Genomic DNA, 21215 nt, shown 5'->3' with positions numbered 1-21215 from the left:
TGAATGTATCTCATATAATAATAGTCATTATCTAAATGGAAATCTGTCCAGTGTGGAAAAGTATCTGCCAGTGTTGTAAACTAGGCATAACAATACCTCAATAGCACTGATTTTAATGTAAAACAAAACCATCAGAAATTGTTAAAATGTATATACTCCATTAATTAATAATTTTAAATTAGATATTCATAAGTCTCCATATCTGTGAGAGATTTTCAAAGTGTTCGGCATTAGCCTAAAATTTGTCATGCTTAAAATGATTTAGAAAAAAAAATTAGCAGGCTTCTTTAGGAAACTCCTTCAAACGATCATAAACCAGAGTTTGCCAAAGCTTCAGGATCCTATGGAACTGTGAAGTATTATTTAAATACAGCAGAACCATAATCCTTGGCAGAATACCAATTATTCTCCCAGAGGTAATGGAGTATATGCCAAAACAAAGTTTCCAAAATGAAGCACTTTTTTCAAAAAAATCATTAGAGAGTCTTCATCCTGAAACTCTGGACTGCTGTTTGAAAATAACTTCTGTTTGTTATAAAAACAACATAGTTTCACAGAATAAAATATGACAAAAATATTTGGGAATCATACCATGCCAAATGTAAGTCAGCAATGTACTGGCATTATTTATAAAGAACAAATGTGATATCAAGATGAACTTTAAAGAGTAGAACATACAGAATCGTGAAATAATCTTTGTTCTAACAAATATTTGATGAATGCCAAGTGTCACTGAAGTATATGTATAGCCTGAATTGTATGTTTTAATTCAAAGCTAAGAAATAGAAGAGAGTATAGTATTAAGCAAAACAGACAATAAAGTAGTGGAATGAGGAGAGGGACTAAAGAAAGATTAAAAAAAACTTTTTAACTTAGAGAGAGATAAATTGTGAATGTGTTAAGATAATATGAAAGGTTACTAGAATATAGTTACTGCATCATTCTTTTGCTATTCACAGAAAGAACTGAGACTAGCTCATCACCTTTTAAATAAAATATCTAAATAAATATTTATACAGTAAAACTGATAAAGAAAAATTCTGTACCTATAAAAAAGTACTGTTACTAGGTCACTGTGATGGTTAGTTTTATGAGTCAGCATAGCTGGGCTATAGTCTCCAGTTATTCAAACACTAATCTAGGCGTTACTGTGAAAGCATTTGATAAATGATTAAAATCTACAATTAGTTTACTTTATGTAAGGAAGATTATCCTAGATAATCTGGGTGATCCTGATTCAATCAGCTGTAAAAGCCTGAAGAGCAGAATGGAGTCTTCTCTAAAGAAGAAGAAACTGCACTTAGACTGTGACTTCAGCTCTTGTCTAAAACTTCAGCTTATCCTTGGTGACCTGCCCTACGGATTTCAGATTTGCCTACTCAGCCCTCACAATCATCGAAACCAATTCCAAGCAATTAATCTAGCTAGCTAGCTATCTCCTACTTGTCTGTTTCTTTAATGGAACTCTAAGCTGATAAAAACACTAAGGTTAAAATGTACGTGTAGCTAGACATACAGAATAAATTATTTTATAGGTTCTTAACAATTGTATTATTCTCCACCTAAATTTCAAATCTGTTACTTAAAATAATATTGTTGTTGATCTCCCTAGCAATAACCCAAAACATTTCTGGGTAATCAATACCAAATAGAATGGAATGTATTACCATTTATTAATCCTTACTCTGCTTCTAAAACTGCTGAGATTTCAAGTTCAAAAGAAAAAGATAAAATTTAACTTAAGTATTTTCATGCTTTATTAGCCTTTTTTCTTTTAAAGATATTTTACTCAACTTCTTTTTTAATAAATCAAGTTATCAAATTCTAAGGTGCACTATTCTTGAGATTAAATACATCATCCTGCTGAGTTAGCAAGAAACTAACATCATCTTGAATTAGTTTTGAATGATCTATAGGACACAGGTGAAAGCCTGACTTCTGCGCTAACCTAATATGTGAAAACATAATGTTAATAAAGCAGACCATACCTCACATGTTACTCTAAGGAAGAAGGGGAAGGTGAGGTGGTGGGGGACTAACAATGACAAGATGTGAGATATCTGCATAGCAAGAACAGAATAAAGGTGGAAAAGGAACCAAAATCAAAATTCTTTGAGGAGACTATTAAGTAGAGTCCAAACCAAAATCATGTGCTATTACATCACTGAGAAATGTTATTGTTCACTAAGGAGACTGTTCAATAGAGCCTTTTCAAATTTTTCAAGCTAAATGCAATGGAAGTAACTGGGATGTTGTGGAATAAACAGACCTTTATATCAACACTTATTCTAATTTAGTTTTTTACTCCTTATGCATATAACTTTTCAGGACAATAAACATTGCTGATAGTTAAAAAAAAAAAAGCAAATTCCCTAACTTTCCTACAATCACGTATATTTTCATTCCAGCCAGCCAAATTTAAGATACATAAATGTTATATACATCCATGACCTATGCTACCCTAGAAGAGAGGACCGCTGAGATCTAGGAATAGGGCAAGCAGGGGAAACAGAGAACCAGCAACATGGTGGATGGGCCTAAAGGGACTACCCAGATGGCTGAGCCCACTTCAACACTTACAGAGTCTAACAGTGCCTAAGGGGATCAGTTCCTGACACTGATAACTAAAAAGAAGGTTCCTATGCAAAGTTAGCAGTAGTGCTCCCCAGAGGGATTGTGTCATTAGGTTTCTCCTAGTTTAGTGTTTACAAGGGCTCATTTACATAAAGGGATGAAAAGAAGAAGCTCAAGAAATAGTTAGGACTACTGAGTCAATTACTCCATGAAAAGAAAGTCTAGGCAAAACTGGACAGAGGCAAGACCCCAGTTATGTGAAGTCATGCTCCAAATAGGCTTCCAGACACAGTGGAAAGACGTAAGTAGCACTTCAGGATATAAGAATGAAGAACTTTTAAGAACTGAATAAAATGATAAGAGTTTGGGAAGACGGGAAACACTCAAAATTTGCAGATGTAAAACAAGACTAATTACGGTCACCTGCTATAAATGATAATAAGGCTCTACTATATTGCCAAGTTTGGAGTGATCTGGGAACTGGGCCAACCCCCACAAGTGGAAATTCTTTAGAATTTGTAATTGGATGGTGGTGGTTGAGACATGTAGGGATTGACAGTATCTATCAATTATTTGGTTATATGAAAAACCCAAATGATTTCTATAACTTAGTTTAATGTCATGGAAACCATTTATCAAATAAAAACTTTCGCAAAAAGTTTTTTGTTTTTTGTTTTTTTTTGTAAACAACAACAGCAGCAAATTTGCCAAAAAAAAGTTCCTGGGTTACTTAATTGCTCTGTGCCTTAATTTTCTTATATGTAAAATGAGAAGAAGAATAATATCTACCTCATGGTAATGGTATAAGGATTAAGTTAATTACAAAAATATGTAAAGTACTTAGAATACTGCCTAATACATAATAAACACTCAATAAATATTAGTCATTAATAATATTTATTATAAAAACCATTTTCTACTCAAAGTCTATAAAACTTTCAGAATAACTATTTTCAGAATAACTACCTGAAAGTATCACTTAGCCTTTTTTCCAGCAAACAATAAAGAAAATATAGTTTGCTTTTTTTGAGGGTCTTTAATTTAGGTTGAAACACATGACAATTCCATTTTTAGAGGGAAAAAAACTGTACAATATAATCAAGTATATAGGGTAAACTTTCACAGGTTATTTTGTTATTTATTTTGTCACTGAAATGAATTTAAAATAATTTTAGGAAATGGAACCTCAGCATGCAATTAAGCTTTCAAAAATAATTTTAAAATAATTAAAATATTGCCACCATAAGGATCTTCAAGGATGCTATAGATTGAACATTGGTGTCTGCCCCAAATCCATATGTTGACACCTAATCCCCACTGTGATGGTGTTTGGGGGTGGGGCCTTTGGGAGGTAATTAGATCAGGAGGGTGGAGCTCTCATGAATGGGACCAGTGCTCTTACAAAAGAGGCCTGAGAGAACCCCTTGACCCTCCCAGCATGTGAGGTTACAATGAGAAGATGGCTGTCAACCAGGAAGCAGGCATCACCAAACATAGAATCTGCTGATGCCTTAATCTCAAACTTCCCAGTCTCCACAACTGTGAGAAATGTTTGTTGTTTATAAGCCACTCAGTTTATGGTGTTTATTTTAGCAGCCAGAATAGACTAAGATATGGGACATGGAAGAACCTGACTATACTACTAAAAAGGCAGGAAACATCTTCCTAGTGAAATACTGACTTTTTAACCAATAGGGTTCAACTTTTGTAAATGGAATCCTATATGAAAAGACTAATGCAGCTCCAAAGCGCTAAAAAATAAAAATTAGTGACTCTCTTTTCATTCTAAGAAACTTAGTCCAAATGATTACCTTCAATCATGAAATACATTCAAATACACAATTCTGAAGTTTCTAACATTAGAATTTTCATTTCCTTCTTAACAGAGGTGAAAAAATATGTTTCAGGATAGGTAGTTTCCCTGAAAGAGAAAATCAAAAATTCTGATTCTCAGATCAGACAAATATGAGTCATTTAAATGTAGTCAGGAAAACTCAAATGACTCAGTTTGGCTGGAGTGAAAGGTGAAGTCACACCTACACACACACACTTATTACTTTATATGTTTGCTATATATTTTATAACCTAATCAGGGTGACAGAGCAGAGACCACAAAGTAGGAGAAAACAACTCACCATGCTTTCCCCTAGAGATATCCACATACTGGCACAGTCTGGGGTGGATGATGGTCTTAAGGATTTGAAAACGCCCTAAAATTTTGATGGAATTTGGTGTGAGAGGAAGCCCATTGCTTCCACAAACATCATGTGGCAGAGCAGAGGCAAAGAAGGTAAAGGCACCCATTTCAGCATCTTTCAAGGGAAACATTTTCTGAGTCCTAGATCTTCCAAGATAATCTAGAAAAGGAGAGAATTTTTTGATATATTAACTAAACATTAAGCCAGTGTTTTCTTACCTTAAACATTATTAACTATACATAACTTGGAGGAAAATGACAATCTGTACACTTCACAGTAAAATATATCAGAGTTAAAAATTTCAAGATAATACCAAAGAGGAAAAATCACCCAGTTATAAATTTATATTGCAGCTCTAAATCAAAATCAATGATTTTCAATGGCATATAAAGGAAAAGAGGGGGGAGGGTATAGCTCAGTGGTAGAGTGCATGCCTAGCATGCACTAGGTGCTGGGTTCAAGCCCCAGTACCTCCATTAAATAAATAGATGAATAAACCTAATTAACTCTTCCCCCCCAAAAGATTAATTTAAAAAATAATGAATAAAATAATACTAAATAAATTTAAAAAAAAATAAAGGAAAAGACAGAACACTCCCTCTTCAATGACGCTGGACAGCTTTAAGAATTAAGAAAGTTGGTTATTGCATATTCATACCAATAAGACTTTTCTCCTTACCTAAAGCTTGAATAACCCACAGACTATAAAGAACTTTTCCTTTTCACAGAGTAGGGGAAGTCAGGAAAGAGGAAATAAGAACACCAACCAGAAACTTTAAATAATGAAGTCTAATAATAGTATTAAAAATTAAACTAAGTAACAAAAGGCACTATAATATTACTTAAATTAACTAATCAATTTTTGTTTTCATGCTAGGTGCTTTACAAGTACTCTGTTTTAATCCTCTCTAAGATCTTGACAGATGTTATCACCTCTAGGTTAGACATAGATGTTCTATGTATAGATCCTGAGACATCCTAACAGCAGATGGAAATGGAGCCCCAGAGTTGTATAATGGAGTCCCAGCTTAGAAATGAAGAAACTTGCTTCAAAATCTGAATCACATTACAGCAACCACAACAGAAAAGGTCCCCCAACAAATATATTTCTCTCTTCCAAGTGTCTCACTAAAAAGATATTCCATTGGTCAAGCAATGCATTCTTTCCTTCTCAGCTTTCATAATAAAAATCTGGAATTCTAAATCAAGATAATAAACTGCTTTTCACATACGTCTGCCCAGAAACCTCATCAAAACATTAAAAAGAACTGTTTTCAAATGTATAAACTCAACAAGGAAGAGGACAGAAAAAGGCCAGGAGCTAATGAAAGACTTCAAGAAACTCCAGTAAAGCACTGTGCATATGGAAGAGTACTGCTACAGGAAACAGAAAGAAGGAAGCTACAGCCTATAACATACTCAGGAGGTTTGGTCAGCCTCTTCAGAGTCAGAGGCTTTGGATTCAGAGAAGGCAGGAACAATGGTGAACAGCAGTCAGAAGAACGTTTGAAATGAGAAAGATAATCCGAAGGGCTGAAGAACAGAAGAGTCAACTCTCCTTACCAGCACCCCAATACTGGCCAGTTGTTTAAGCTTCAAGCCAAAAAAAAGAGAGGCTCTTCCCTAAAGGGGGGAAAAGAACTGTGTGAGAATTACAATAAATAGCTGGTATAGGCACTGCTGACAAAAGCAAACTGCTTTTCTGGAATTTGTAAGATCCTAGTTAAGATCCATCGATCCAGCCATCCTAAAACAGGGTACACCCGATCAACAAGACTTTCCATATACGGAAACCTCCCAGGAAGCCTTTCTTAACTCTTAAATAATGAACTGTTCAGGAATCATCAGGTAGTTGAAGAGAGACTATAGCATAAAAAGCAAAAAATAAAACAAACTGAAAAAAAAATCTGCTCTGAGTCAACTGAAAAAAATTCATTAAAAAAAAACCAAACCAAAACCAACTCTAATATTTTTAGAAACTTTTGAAAAGATAGTACATTCATTATATAAAATAGGAGGTATGGAAAAAACATATTTCAAGAAAGAATTAAAAAATAGTTGCCTATAGATATGAGAAGATAAACAACTTCATTAATATTTAAGAAATTTTCATTCAAACCATAAGAGTATTTACACCTGTGAAACAGTAAAAATTAAGAATGTAATGTTAGGTGGTTGTCGAGAAATAGAATGCAAACTGGTACAATCACTTTGAAAAACAGTGTGATACTATTTTGCTGGTCCACTCCTGCAGAAACTCCTACACACATACACAAGCAGAAACATCAAAAAAATATCAAAGTGGTATTGTTCCTATTGTCTCCCAACTGGAAACAACTTAAATGACCAAAGACAGGTGAATAGCTAAATAAAGTGTGGTACCTGCATCTGATGAAAGAGCATAAAGGATGGAAAATAAGCTAACTATAACAACATTTAACAGCATAGATGAATCCTAGAAATATAACATTAAGTATAAAATAAGTCACAAAACTTACACTAATATCCAGAAAATTTAAAAACAAGAAAAGCTAAATAGTAAATAATTCAGGAATACTTACATATGAGGTAAGAATATATTCAAAACCTAAAGGAATTAAAAAAAAAAAACACTTGAAGATAGGGTTACTACTATATGAAAAGCAGGGGTGAGATTAGGGAAAACCCATAAGCTTCAAAAATCTTGAGTAATATCCTAGTTCTTAATTGATGGGTTAAATGGGTGTTCATATTATTATTATGTTCCATAATTTCCACAGTCTATATCTCTATTTATATGTATGTGCTAAATATTTTATAAAATTTTTAAAAATTCAATTTTAAAAACATTTTAAATACAATAAATTGATTTTCAACAAAAGAATTTCAACAACAAGGAATTCAGTAGGAAAAGGACAGTATTTTTAGCAAATAGTACTGGAACAAGATACCTATATGGGAAAAAAACTCAAATCCTACTACTACATTCACAAAAATTTGAGATGGATTATAGACCTAATTGTAAAAGCTAAAACTCTAAATCTTCTTTTAAAAAAAGAGAACATTTTTGCAGTCTTAGGATAGGGAAAGATTTCTCAGGAAGTATTAAAAAAGCCATAAAAGATGAACCTTATAAAGTGGATTTCATCAAAATTAAAAACATTGCCCATCAAAAGTCACCTTTGAGAACATAAAAATCCAAGCCAAAATTAAGGAAAATATTATTTACACCTATATATGTGACATTTTATTAAATACATGTATAACATGTATATGTATGTTTGTATACATGATAACAGACTTATATTCAGAATACACAAAGATGTCTACAACACAGTAATAAAAAGAAAAACAAGTCAATACAAAAATAAGTAAAACCCTGAGACAAATATTTTCACAAAGGAGGAATACAAATAGACAATAAGCACATGAAAAAGTTCTCAACATCATTAATCATCAGGGAAGTGGAAGTTAAAACCACAACAACGTACTATTTCACACCTATCAGAATGGCTAAAATTTGAATGACTGGCAATACCAAGTGTTGAGAAAAATGTGGAACTGGAGCTGATACACTGCTGCTGATGACACAAGAACTTTGAAAAACTGGAAAACTGTTCTAAAGTTAAAAATACCCCTAGCTTATGACTCAGAAATTCCTTTCCTACTAGGTACCTACCTAAGCAAAATTAAAATGTTTGTCTATAAAAATACTTGTATGAGAATGTTTGTAACTGTTCTACTCATAACAGCCCAATCTGGAAGCAATGGAAACTACACAAAAGTGAATTGATAAACAAATTATGGCATGTTCAACCAACGGAATGCTATTCAAAATGACAAAAAAAGGAACAAACATACCAAAATATGGATGTATGTCAAAAATATTATGTTGATGGAAGAAGTGGACACAGAAGAGTTCATATTCTAAGGCTGTATTTAAATGTAGGTCCAGAACTATAGTTCTAAACTAAAGTGATAAAAAATGAGAATGTAGTGCCTTGGGCTGGGGGATGGACTGGACAGGGAAACAGGAACTTTTTGGAATGGTGCAAATGTTCCATGTCTTGATTGGTGTGGTGGTTGTCACATGTTTGTCTACGTGTATCAAAACTCGTCAAACTTGGCATTTAAAATCAATGCAGTTTAATATATGCAAATTTTATTTCATAAATAAGGGAAACAAAATAAAGAGAATATGAAAAAAGAATAATTTAAAAAATGAATGCTTGTAAATTAAATACATGACATGATTAAATACATTAAATAAATTAGATAGAAGTGATGGAAAATAAAGCTGAGACAATTGCTTAGAACATGGAGCAAAATGGCAAACAGATTAAAAAAAAAAAAGATAACAGACTTAGTGAATCAAGCCAAGAATTCAACAACCACCTTACAGGCTATCCAAAAAACAGAGAACAGAAGAAAATAAAGGAGAATAAATTGTCAAAGATGGAGTAGGAGAAAATTCGCCACAATTGAAGGGAAATATGTACCTTCAAATTTAAAAGGCTTCTAATTTCAAGGAGAATAAATGAGAAAAAAAAAAACACACTGAGAAATTTAAAACAAAAAACCCACGCTAGCTCCTTTGAATGAGTTTGTTGTAAGGAGAATAAACTCACACCAAGACATGTCATCACAAATTTTCAAGCATCAAACATAACTAAAAAATTTAATCATTTCAGAGAGAAAACAAATAGTTCAGGTATTAAATGAAGATCAGACTGGCATTCTCATGTTTTCATGAACAGCAATGGACATTAGAAGATGGTGAAGCCCTGAAAGATATGAAGAAACATTATTTTGTTTCTCAGCCAAACTATCAACCACAATAGCAAAATAATATTTATAGCCATGCAAACATTAAAAACAAACCCCTATTTATATACCTGTTATGAGTAAGTTTCTTTAGGATGTATACAGCTAAAATAGAGGAGAAAACCAAATAATGAAAGATATGGGGTTAAGAAACAATGCATCTTACTCAAGAATTCAATGAATATAATCCAGTACGGAAGCTGTACAAAAGAACTAGAAAGCAATCTGTTCAAACCAAACAAAGTAATTGGGTTCTAATGTGAATGTCTTCAAACAGAGAAATGGAATGGAAGCTTCTCATACAAAGAATGAGAGGACATGGTAAACAGAGCACATGCATTTTTTCCATCAAAGAAAGTAAAAAGTCCTTGTGAAAGAGAGGAGGGTCAAAAATATATGAAGTATATAATCCAAACAGTAAAGCACATGTAACTATGGCATAATTTTTGATATTGGAGAGGAAGAAAGAAGAATCAATTTGACATTAATATTACAGTCTTCTCCTTAGTGTGGCATAGGGGTCATGAAATTAAAACATTGGGAAGGAAATGTATCACAGCATACTTCTTGGCTCTGCACTGAAGAATATTTACAAAGCCATAATATTGTAACATTTTACTGGTTTTTACAGCATATAAGGCAAGCAAACCACCTCCCCCCCAACTGCAGTTAAGAAATACAGTGTAACTACTATTAACCTTGACAATGTATAAGCAAAGTTCCATCTAAGGGAAGGTGGGAGAGGATGTAGTTTCTACAGTGGTAAAGGAAAAGGTAGAGTCCCAACTTTCCTCATTTTATCAAATAAGGAGCCATATATATGTATTTTCAAAAGTTGATGTGAAAAAATCGTTTACATATATTACTTAGAATTATAAAACTAACCAATATGAAAACTAAAAATTGTGATAACCATTAAAAAATTTGGAGACAAGAGGCTATGGATGGTGTAGGCTATCTTAAGTAGTCAATTAAAAAAAAAAAAGAATTAGCAGTTTAACTTCTTATTCAACATACAGGTCTAAAACTAAAAAGGTTAAAAGTGGTTATCTCCGAAGTAACAGGACTGAGGATAGGAAGGAAGACACTGAACTGTTGCACTTTATTGTGTGATCCTTCTAGACCACCCTATTTGATCTTCAATTAGATGCCTCTATTACTTAGACAACTAAAAACCAAATAACCAAATAAAGAAAATGCAAATAATTCAAAAATATAAAACACAAGTTAGCATAAAACATTTCATCAGTGTTCTGCTTCAAATACCTCTTAGATGGATGTACACAAAAAGGTTCACATGCAACAAATACACACACACACAGATTTGATCACACTTGGTGAGTGGAAGAAAGCTAATGAAAAAAACAGCTGAGGTAAGATATTAGTTGAGGAAAAGCAACTAAGCAGATGGTTTTGAAAATTCAGTCACTCAACAAGCATCTTGAAGCTCGTATTTTAAGTTAGGTGTTTTTCCACTTTGGGGCCAATCACATTGAACAATATCCACCCTCAAAGAACTTGAAGTGGAAATGCTTCAAATGAGGGACAAAAAGGTCAAAAATAGGGCAAAAGGTGCTTATTTCATTATGAAGAAAACAGTTTACACATTTCTTCAATGGGCTAATATACCAGTTCATCAGTTTTACGTACTTTCCCTCAAAAAGTTGTCCTTTCCCAAATAAAGAGACAAGGGGCCTTGAAAAGCAACCACTAACAATTCTAAAATAATTTCCTTCCACTTTTTTACATTCTTCCACTGCACAAGGGAATGTCACATCTCAACAACTGACTTAACTTTTGAAAATCAGAAACAAACCAAAGCAAGAGTTCGAATCTACGTTGAGTAATGGAGAGCCGATTCCACATTCTCTAAAGCTCCTCTTTCAACCTTCCTTTTAAACAGACAGTGCTTACTTCCGAAGAGCTGCCTACAGTTTCCAAAGCACTCATCTGTGTACAAGGAAGGCGGGCTGTAGGGAGGGATGGAGACGGTACTCAGCAGCCTGCATCAGCACTGGTTGGCTCTATCACTCAAGGCGGAAGCGCTGGGCCGCTCTCTGCATCTGACCTTCCTCTACCTCCCACCAGCCCCACCCACTACGACACAAAACTGGGGAACCCAAATACCTGCCTCTGGGTCTGGGGACGCAGGCGGACACAAAGACAAGGGGATGGAGCTTCTACACAAGGCCCCAGCGCTGTCGCTGTGGCTCGTGTTGCCGCTACTGCTTAGTGCACCAGGGCCTGCATTTCAGCTGCTTCTACAAAAGGGGCCGCTCCGGGAGCGCTGGGTGCTCGGAGATCGCCCTTTGCCCGCGAGCTAAGTCGGCCGGAGTTGCCAGCTCGGAATCAGGCCAGCAGCGCGAGCCCGGCGCTCTTCACTGACAGCTCCCAGCTACCCCCGCTCGCTCTGCTCGGCCTGGCCGTTTCCTCTGACCTCACAGCCTCCGCGACGGAACTGTAAGGAAAGACCCCGAGGTCTGGCGTCTTGCCCTTTGCCCAAACTGGCGACAAAATGCAGCGACAGAAGAAGAGGTGCAGAAGGGTTGGCGTTATTGGCTGAGGGAATGGACGACGGGGAGGATAGTGTGGTTGCGCACAGGAAAAGGACCACAGAATTTGGAGTTAAATCTGTGGAACGCTCCGGCATTTAGCGGGGACACCCCATTAGGTCCTTTCTCACTGCCGTCGTGAGCAGGAGGCTGTTTCTACCTGCTCCGGGCAGGGGCTGCTGAAGTCCCCACGGCCACCGATTCATGTGAGTGATGTCCTCAGAGGGTCGTGGGGTAGGCGGATTGCAATCGTAGGGGTCCCCTTTCCTATGCTTGCCTTGGGAAGTAGGACCTGGCTTGCGGGTACTAGTGGGAAGTCTGCTCACACGAGCACGGATCTTGGCACGAGGAAGTAGAGAAGACCTTGGGACCTTTTAAAGGAGCCAAGTTTGAGAAATGGGGTGCGGGGCCGAGGCAAAGGATGTTAAGGGAAAAGATACACACAGGCATGTTTACTTGCGCGAGAGAGATAGAGAAAGAGAGAGAGAGGGAGAGAGAACACGAACTGAGGGCAGTGTGTGTGTGAGAGAGAGAGTGGGAGAGAGAGAGAGAACTGAGGGCGGTGTGTTTGTGTGTGTGAGGGGAGGAGAGAGAGAATTGGGGGCGGTGAGAGAGAGAGAGAGAGAGAACTGGGGCGGTGTGTGTGAAAGAGAACTGGGGCAGTGAGAGAGAGGGAGGGAGAGAGAAAGAAATGAGGACAGTGTGTGTGAGAGAGAGAGGGAGAGAGAACTGGGGCGGTGACAGGATTTCATTCATTCCATAAGTAGTTATTAAGCTTCCACCATATGTTCCAAGCACTATTTTAGGCATTGGTAAAAAGCAATGAACAAAACAAGGACAAAAACAGGACAAAACAAGACAAAAATTCCTGTCTCTGTAGTTCACATTTTATTGAGGAAGACGCATTCTAAACAAAGTTAAGAAAAATAGAGCACATCTTAGGTCGTAATGAGTGCTGAAAGGAAAGCAGGGAAGGAGGATATAAGTTGAAATTTTAGTGTGGCCAGGAACGGTTTCAGTGAAAAGATGACTTGAGTAAAGACCTGGCAGAAGCAGGAGAATTAAAGGGAAGTGCAGTCAGGCAGAGGGACCAGACATTGCAAAGGCAATGAAGTAGAAAGTTTTCTGAACAGCAAGGAAACAACAAGGAAGTCTATAGATCAGAGCTGAGTGAAGGGGTAAGAACTGGAGAATCAGAGAGCAGGAACTGGCTATGGAGGATCTTGAGGGCATCTAAGCCTTTGGTGTGTTTTGAGCAGTGGGGTGGTATAATCTGACTTCCTAGTTTAAAAGATCTCTCTGGCTGCTCTCAAGAATAAACTGAAGGGAATAGGGTGGAAGAAAGACCAGTTAGGAGGCTTTTATGGAATTCCAGAGGAGACACGATGGTGGCTTGACTAGGGGTGGTAGGAAATGGCCAGTCAGATTCTTAGTGCTCTCAATTTAGATATACAAGAATATTAAAGGATGGTGAGTTAATTTTCTTTAATTAGGTTTTGGAAAGACTAAAAATGACTTGTAGTGTGAGTTTTGGACTGACAAACACAAGTTAAAACCATAGCTTTACCATTTAATATTCATATGGACTTAGACAACTCCTATAACTTCTCTGAGTTTATCTATAAACTGGAAATGTTGGTTGTAAAGATTAAATGACAATGTATGTAATGTGCCTGGCACATTAAAGTAGTGGCTACTGTTGTTAACTGTGTGCTTGGATAAGACATGGGAGAGAGATAGTGGTGAGTCATCTGTGGATGGATAGATTTGGTTAAATCCTATTGAAGAAAATCTGAGCCAGGTAAAAGATGACCTTGTTTGGTAAGAGGGTCATGGGAGACCTGGACATGACCCTGTAAACATTTTATGTATATATCACTGGACAAAAAGTTTTTTTGTGTTAATGGCCGTAGTGTCTGGAATACATGTTTTCTCATTGCCATCCCTTAAACCCTCTATGATCCCCAGTGTCCTCATAGTAAAGGAGAGAAAGGCTCCCTGCTGAGTAAAAAAATAATAATAATAATCAATAATAAATACAAATTTCCAGTTGTAAAATGAGTAAGTCATGGGGATATAATGTACAGTATGATGACTATAGTAATAATACTGTATTGCATATTAGAAAATAGCTAGGAGAGTAGATCTTGAAGGTTTTTACCACAGGAAGAACATTTTGTAACTCTGTATGGAGAAGGATGTTAACTGGACTGTTGTAGTGATCATCTTGCAATGTGTACAAATATTGCATCATTATGTTGTACATCTGAAACTAATTTATCTTGTCAATTATACCTCAATAAAAAAACTTAAAATTTTTTAAAAATTAAAAGAAAAAGTCACACAATTAATGAGTGACAGAACTGGAATTTGAATGCCTTCCATGAGCAGAAGCTTTAAAAAAAAAAAAAGAATGAAGTGAACTTTTACACAAAAGCATAGTTTTAGATCTGTCTATATTGTGACAAAGATTACTGAAAGACACCTGGAGTTATTGCTGGTTGCCACTGCTGTATATTTTTTGAGAGTCTCTAGGATGTATTGTTCTCAAAATATTTAATTTTATTGTTAACCTTTCTTAAAAATTCTGACTTGACACATTTTAAATCCTAGCAGGAGTTTTAACCTAGTGCTACATTGTGTAGAACTGTAATAAAGATGTCCTTAGAATAGGGTAATTTGGCAATTAGATTACAAAACCAATGGAGGAAAGAAGTTTCGAAGGTAAAAATAGGGATGATATAGAAAAAGAGAGGGAAAACATGATTAAAAGAACTACAGTTTATCAGTTCTTGTATGCATGGGTTTCTCATAGTTACAACTCTGAAATGGTGGGGTATTCTATAACTGTTGATGTTTAAAATCACTACAGACTGAGTAGCAGTTGTGACATAATAGTCAGTGCCCACACTTAAGCAAACTTGGTCGTAAGTGATAACATTGTCATCAGTTGAGTTATGTGTACTGTTGGTACATAGTTGTTGAGTTTAGTCTCTATTTTAAGTATCCTTTGAAAGACATTTAGCATTGAAATTACAAGTTTTTGTGTATGCAGAAGTACATCGAAACACAAGAGTGATAAAAGATTAAAATAGAGCTAAATTTAAAAGAGGCATTTCAATACATAATACAGGATGTGACTAAGTGTAAGATAGTTTGGGTCACTTAAATTAGCCATAGTTTTTTTCTTAATGATATGTAAAATAATACAGCATCTTATGACCAGAGCTGTTTTACAATTGATAGCATCTTAGATTTGATGAAATGCAGTACTTAGAGTGTCTAAGAAGAATATAAATTTTTATCTAATTGCAATTCTGAAACAGTAAATTCAGATATTTTGGGAGTAGAGAAATAATTCCATATTTTTTATAGAGGTCTCTATACTGTAACGGAAAAAATGAAAATTTGCACTTAAGACTTCCATTTCAAAGCAATAGTTTTATAAGTATTTGGTTCCTAACATTGAGAGCCTAGGGTAGGGGACTTGTTAGTTAAAGAAATTACTGGCAATTTAAAATCAGAGTAGGGAAGACTACTGAGGAGATTGCTGAGGTAATGGGAAGCCATTTAGAAATGATAGGAATCTCAGAAGTAATCTTTTATGTGTATGTTTCAGTGATTAAGATATAGTCTAAATGCATGTATGTGGTAAAATCAGCATCACATGATTCTATGATTAGAGGCATCTTATTGTGGCTTTTAGGTTTGATGAAATATGGTGATTATGTTGAAAAGAACAAAATTAATGTGGAAGAGCAGAATATTTTAGGTAATACTTCTCAAAAGCTTTTTATCCTAAAAAAGGTTTAATTTATCATTTTTTTAATTTAGTAGAAGAAAAAAAATGTCTTGACTCTGACTATCCACAGTTTAACATACTCAGTGTACCTTTTTTCTATCTATAAATGTTTTGTATTTGTAATTACCATGCATACAATGAAATATTTTATCTGTTTTAACTGCACAATCTTTTTTTTTTTCTAATTTTGACACAGACTAAGCCAACATTCTCAAACTGTTTTAGAAAATATTAGTTCCATTAAATGTTAATAGGTATTCCTTTATTAGGATTTTGTGGCTAAATACTTTGGGAAATGCTTCATAATTATATCCTTTACAGAAATTATAGCTTGGGCATTAAAAGAAGGAAGTCCAGAATCAGACAGACCTAAGTTTCAATCATTTACTAGCTAGCCATATGACCTTAGGCAAATTAATTTTAATTCTCAAGTTTTCTTCTCTGTAATGGAGATAATTACAGTATTCATAGATGATCTATGTAAAGCATTTAGTCAGCTCATAATAAATGCTCTCCAAATGTTGCCTGTTATTATTGTTAACATTATCATCTGTGAGAAACTCTATGTATATTAGCAAATTAAAAGCTCTGAGAAGACTAAGGAATCTTAAAGTTTTGAAATTTGGCAGATAACTCAATGTAAAATTGAAAATCACTGTGGAGTAGTTGGCACACAGTAATGAAATGAGCTCTGGGTTGAATGGTAAAATATTTGTCTGAGCTTTAAGCAACAATGTTGTTAAAATAGCACTATTGTCCTAAACATAACCTCTTTAAAAAATATTTTTCCAGTTTTCTGTTTCCCTCATTTGTCAAAAGCTAATACAAACAACATGTTTAATTTTGCTCTCTACTATAAACCTGGTACATGGACCAAAATCAGGGACCATAAGTAAAATTGGGAACATAAACTTAAGTTTATAGGACCCTGACAGGTGACATAAATGGACTTACAAGGAATGGTGATGTCTGTTTTGCTTTGCTTGCACATTCCGTTGTTGCAAATACTGTAAACTCTGGAACACAAAGACCCCCCTGATCTGTGTGGTGACAGTTTATAATCCCTAAAAGAGACTAGAGTTCAGGACCAACCCTCAAGAACATTGACATTAAAGGGAAAAGTCAAGAAAAAGAAGCCCTAAAAGATGATGCCAAGAAAGTAGGAAGTGAAATCAGGTGAAAATATCTTTATTTTATAAGTAAGAAAATGAAGCATAGAGAAGTAAAGTAACTTTACCAAGGTCACACAGCCTAGGAATGTGATTCAACCAAGATTTTTTTGGCTGTTAGTACTTTTTAAAAAAACTATGCTCTTCTGCCAGTGCTGTCAATCATCTGTGTATTAGAAGAAAACATTGACATGAACTTATGCATTCTAGTTATACTTTTAGAAAGTTTAAATGACAGTTAATTAACAAGTACTAGAAAACCTGTTTCCAGAGCTTCTAATTCTAAGAACAATAAATAGTTCTTGGCATTTGAGAAAGTTTTTGTCAACATATAGACCCAATTAGAAGTTAATCCAGAGTATCTCATAAGACATATTATAATATTGGCACATGAATAATATTGCCAAGAAAATGATTATCTAGGAATAGAGAAAAAGTAGACACTTGTTAATAGCTGGTATGTTTTCTAGTCATTCCTAAGATTTGCTTTGCCAAGAAAACTTAATTATTGCCAGAGAAATGATTGTATTAGCAAAAGATATTTGCTTTCCTCTTTTAATGAGGCTTCCTTTGTAGTGGAATTGTCATTGATATTGTGGTAGGTAAAATAGTTAAAAGTAACCTAATACATCATTATGTGATAAGTATTATGAGTGATGATTTATGGAAACTTGGAATATTATTAATTATTAAGTAACCAACTGAAGACTTTATTTATAAGTAATTAGAATGCAGAGCATTTTTAAGTTTCAAATTCACATGATCTTGAGTTTGTGGTTAAGTGACTTTTTTTAATAGATTAATTTTAAGATAGTAGTTTTAGGTTCACAGCAACACTGAGCAGAAAGCATTCAGTGAATTTTTCTTTTTTCTCTTAAACCAGAACAATTTACATCATTCTCATAAAGCAATTTTTTCTTGATATTCTTGGCTAGTTGTGTGCCTCTGATAAAATGGTATGTACACTCCATTCTGGATTGCTTTGTCTTCTGAGCTAGAGCTGAGAACTGTTATACGAGTCCTCAGAAATTTAGAATTAATGTAAATATATTAATATCACCCCCATGGACTGTATACTATTATATACCATAGTAAAAGAAATTAGTGTTTGGCTTAGCCAAATTATCTAAGTATATTTTTAACATCAATATCTATAATTTGTATTTTTATTATTTATTATATTTTTCACTCTTAAGAAATCATAAAAATCATTCCTAAGGATATAGAAAATATCTTGCCATTATGTAACCCACTATACTGTGAGCTTCTTGAAGGTTAGAATTATGTATATCCTGGTTTTTTGTTGTTGTTGTTCTCCCAATTTTGTTCGGTACTTGACGTATAGTAAGTTAGATATGTACGAAAAATCTTGCCAAGTATTATTTATGGTATCTCATTTTGCCCTATGTAAACTCTGAGATATTGTTACTGAACCAGGTCTATTTGCCCAGTGAGTAGCAAGCCAAAGGCTGAGGTGACAAGGTTTATAGCCAAGAAGGAGTTTATTCACAAGATAGCCAAGCCGGAAGAGGGGAGAATAAGTCTCAGATTTGCCTCCCTCAAGGCAAGAGGGTTGGGATGTTTATGGGATAAGCAGGGTGGTCTTAGGCATGGGGATGGGGAAAGCTGATTGGAGGTAGGGATAAAGGTTAGGCAATCAGTGTTCTGTGCAGGCTTATCTGGGTTACGTTTCAGCATATTGAAAATGAAGGCACTTAACATGATCCAAGGGTGGAGTTTGTCAGCCCTCTGATTTCTAGACACCATTCTTCAGACACCTGTGCAGGCCCAGTTTTAGGGTTGGTGGGTCCCACTGAGCTGACTCCAAGATTCTGTAAAACAACTGGGCTGTGTGAAGTGGGAAGGATATGCAGTTAAAGAGAGAAAAAGAAAAAAATAACTAAAGTGAGTATAGTCAATGAAAGCAGTTTATAAGCAAAGGAGTTTTAACAAGCTGTTCCCTTATCTGCTGTTCTGTAAGACAAGCTCAAGAATTTCTTTTAGTTATCAACTTCCTTTAACTCTATGGGGCACAGTTTCAATATATAAAATTATCTCCATTTTGTATGGATTAAAGACCTATATGTAAGACCAGATACTATAAAACTCCTAGAGGAAAACATAGGCAGAACAATCTCAGACATAAATCACAGCAATGTATTTTTTGGACCAGCTCCTGGAGTAATGGCAATAAAAGCAAAAGTAAACAAATGGGATCTAATTAAACTTAAAAGCTTTTGCACAACTAAGGATACCATCAACAAAATGAAAAGACAACCTACAGAATGGGAGAAAATATTTGTAAATGATGCGACTGACAAGGGACTAATTTCCAAAATATGCAAACAGCTCATACACCTTAATACCAAAAAAAACCAAGCAACCCAATCCAAAAATGGGCAGAAGACCTAAACAAGCAGTTCTCTAATGAAGACATACAAATGACCAATAGACACATGAAAAAATGTTCAGCATTGCTAATTGTCAGAGAAATGCAGATCAAAACTACAATGAGATATCACTTCACACCAGCCAGAATGGCTATCATTAAAAAGTCTACAATTGATAGATGCTGGAGAGGGTGTGGAGAAAAGGAAACCCTCATTCACTGTTGGTGGGAGTGTAGATTGGTACAGCCACTATGGAGGACAGTATGGAGGTTCCTTAAAAAACAAAAAATAGACTTACCATATGATCCAGCAATCCCACTCCTGGGCATATATACCTGGAGGAAAATAAAGTTCAAAAAGACACGCGCACCCCGGTGTTCATAACAGCACTGTTTACGATAGCCAAGACATTGAAACATCCCAAATGTCCATCAACAGATGACTGAAAATGTCCATCAACAGATGACGGATAAAGAAGATGTGGTACATATATACAATGGAGTACTACTCAGCCATAAAAAAAGAATAAAACAATGCCATTTGCAGCAACATGAATGGACCTGGAGATCGTCATTCTAAGTGAAGTGGGCTGGAAAGAGAAAGAAAAATGCCATATGATATCACTTATATGTGGAATCTTAAAAAGGACACAAATGAACTACTTATTTATAACTTAGATGATTGATTTCTTGAATATGTGTAAGCACATTTGACTGTCCTTTATGATTGGATTACCGCATTCTGTTGATTCTTATTTTGTATCTGGCTTTATTCCTTTAATGACTATGTAAGTTTAAAAGCTAAAGCTCTAATCTGTTCTTAGAAACAATGATCAGTACATATATTAAACTTAAAATTGTGCAGTATATTGTATATATGTACTTACATGCAATAGAATGAATATGTGTAGTCAAACAGTAATCTACCTAATAGAACTGAAAAAAGAAAAAAATTATCTCAATTTTGTAAATAAAACAGGCTCAGAAAGATTAAGTAAGTTGTTGAAGGTCACACAACTGTCAAGTCACAGAGAAGCAAAGGATAGGATTTGATCCAAGGTCTGTGTGATTTACAGGTCCATGTTCTTTTTATTAAATTGCTTTTCTCTTATTACTCTTGTAGTAAGTTCTCAATGTTCTATATAAGGAGAAGGAGTGATAATAGTATGTACCTCATGGTTGTGTGTTGATTAAATAGGTTAATATTATGAACTGCTTAGAACAGGACCTGGCAGCTACTAAAGAAAAATTAGGTATTACTATTACCTAGTAATAGCTAACAGGAAATTCGAGATGGTTTCTACTATCATCCATAATTATTTTATATGTGAATGGTTGAGTAGGATCACTGTCATCCCTCACTATTCTTGGTATTTTAAGACTTTATGGCCTATATTTGTCTTTTCCATTATCATTTCTCTCTGTTACTAACATATTTTACTAACTATGTGGGTAAGGTATGTTTTATGTTGAACATTTTATTGGAAAAAACTGTCATGTGGATTTACTCATAAAAATGTTTAAAGCTGAACATTATACCATCTCCTACCAAATGAATTATTACCTGATCTTAACCAGCTGTAATTCTTTTTGTGTTTTTAGTTTGTGATAATAATATTTTGGTTTCACTGAGATGGCAGTCTTTTCATTTACATTTCCTAATCTCTTTACACTATTAGATAACAAAGATTTTGAGGATTACTCTGTTTTCTCACTTATCGCATTGTT

The 21215-nt window shown here is 34.9% G+C and overlaps 2 protein-coding genes across 8 annotated transcripts in view; one reads left to right on the top strand and one right to left on the bottom strand.

The window, feature by feature from the left end:
• TBCK (TBC1 domain containing kinase) overlaps positions 1 to 12000 on the bottom strand; it is a 172704-nt gene extending 160704 nt beyond the window's left edge. For 4 of the 7 annotated variants that reach the window (XM_031468142.2, XM_064484369.1, XM_064484375.1 and 1 more), the window contains exons 1-2: positions 11707 to 12000; positions 4710 to 4931 (exon numbers count right to left, since the gene is read on the bottom strand). In XM_031468142.2, coding sequence (XP_031324002.2) covers positions 4710 to 4902 — 193 coding nt within the window. In that variant the 5' untranslated portion in view covers positions 4903 to 4931; positions 11707 to 12000. Of the gene's footprint in view, positions 1 to 4709; positions 4932 to 6335; positions 6704 to 7333; positions 7551 to 11702 lie in introns of those variants that run through there. The other 3 variants (XM_031468145.2, XM_031468156.2, XM_064484361.1) reach the window with 3 other exon arrangements.
• Positions 12001 to 12105: 105 nt separating this feature from the next.
• Positions 12106 to 21215, top strand: part of AIMP1 (aminoacyl tRNA synthetase complex interacting multifunctional protein 1) — a 34762-nt gene continuing 25652 nt past the window's right edge. Inside the window, exon 1 of the mRNA XM_010980669.3 lies at positions 12106 to 12333. Within this exon, the coding sequence (XP_010978971.3) occupies positions 12332 to 12333 (2 nt within the window). The 5' untranslated portion in view covers positions 12106 to 12331. The remainder of the gene's footprint in view (positions 12334 to 21215) is intronic.

Source organism: Camelus dromedarius, chromosome 1, assembly GCF_036321535.1.
Source record: "Camelus dromedarius isolate mCamDro1 chromosome 1, mCamDro1.pat, whole genome shotgun sequence".
Lineage (NCBI taxonomy): Eukaryota > Metazoa > Chordata > Mammalia > Artiodactyla > Camelidae > Camelus > Camelus dromedarius.
Note: the sequence above shows the minus strand (reverse complement) of the source record. Positions and strands in the feature narration are given on the sequence as shown.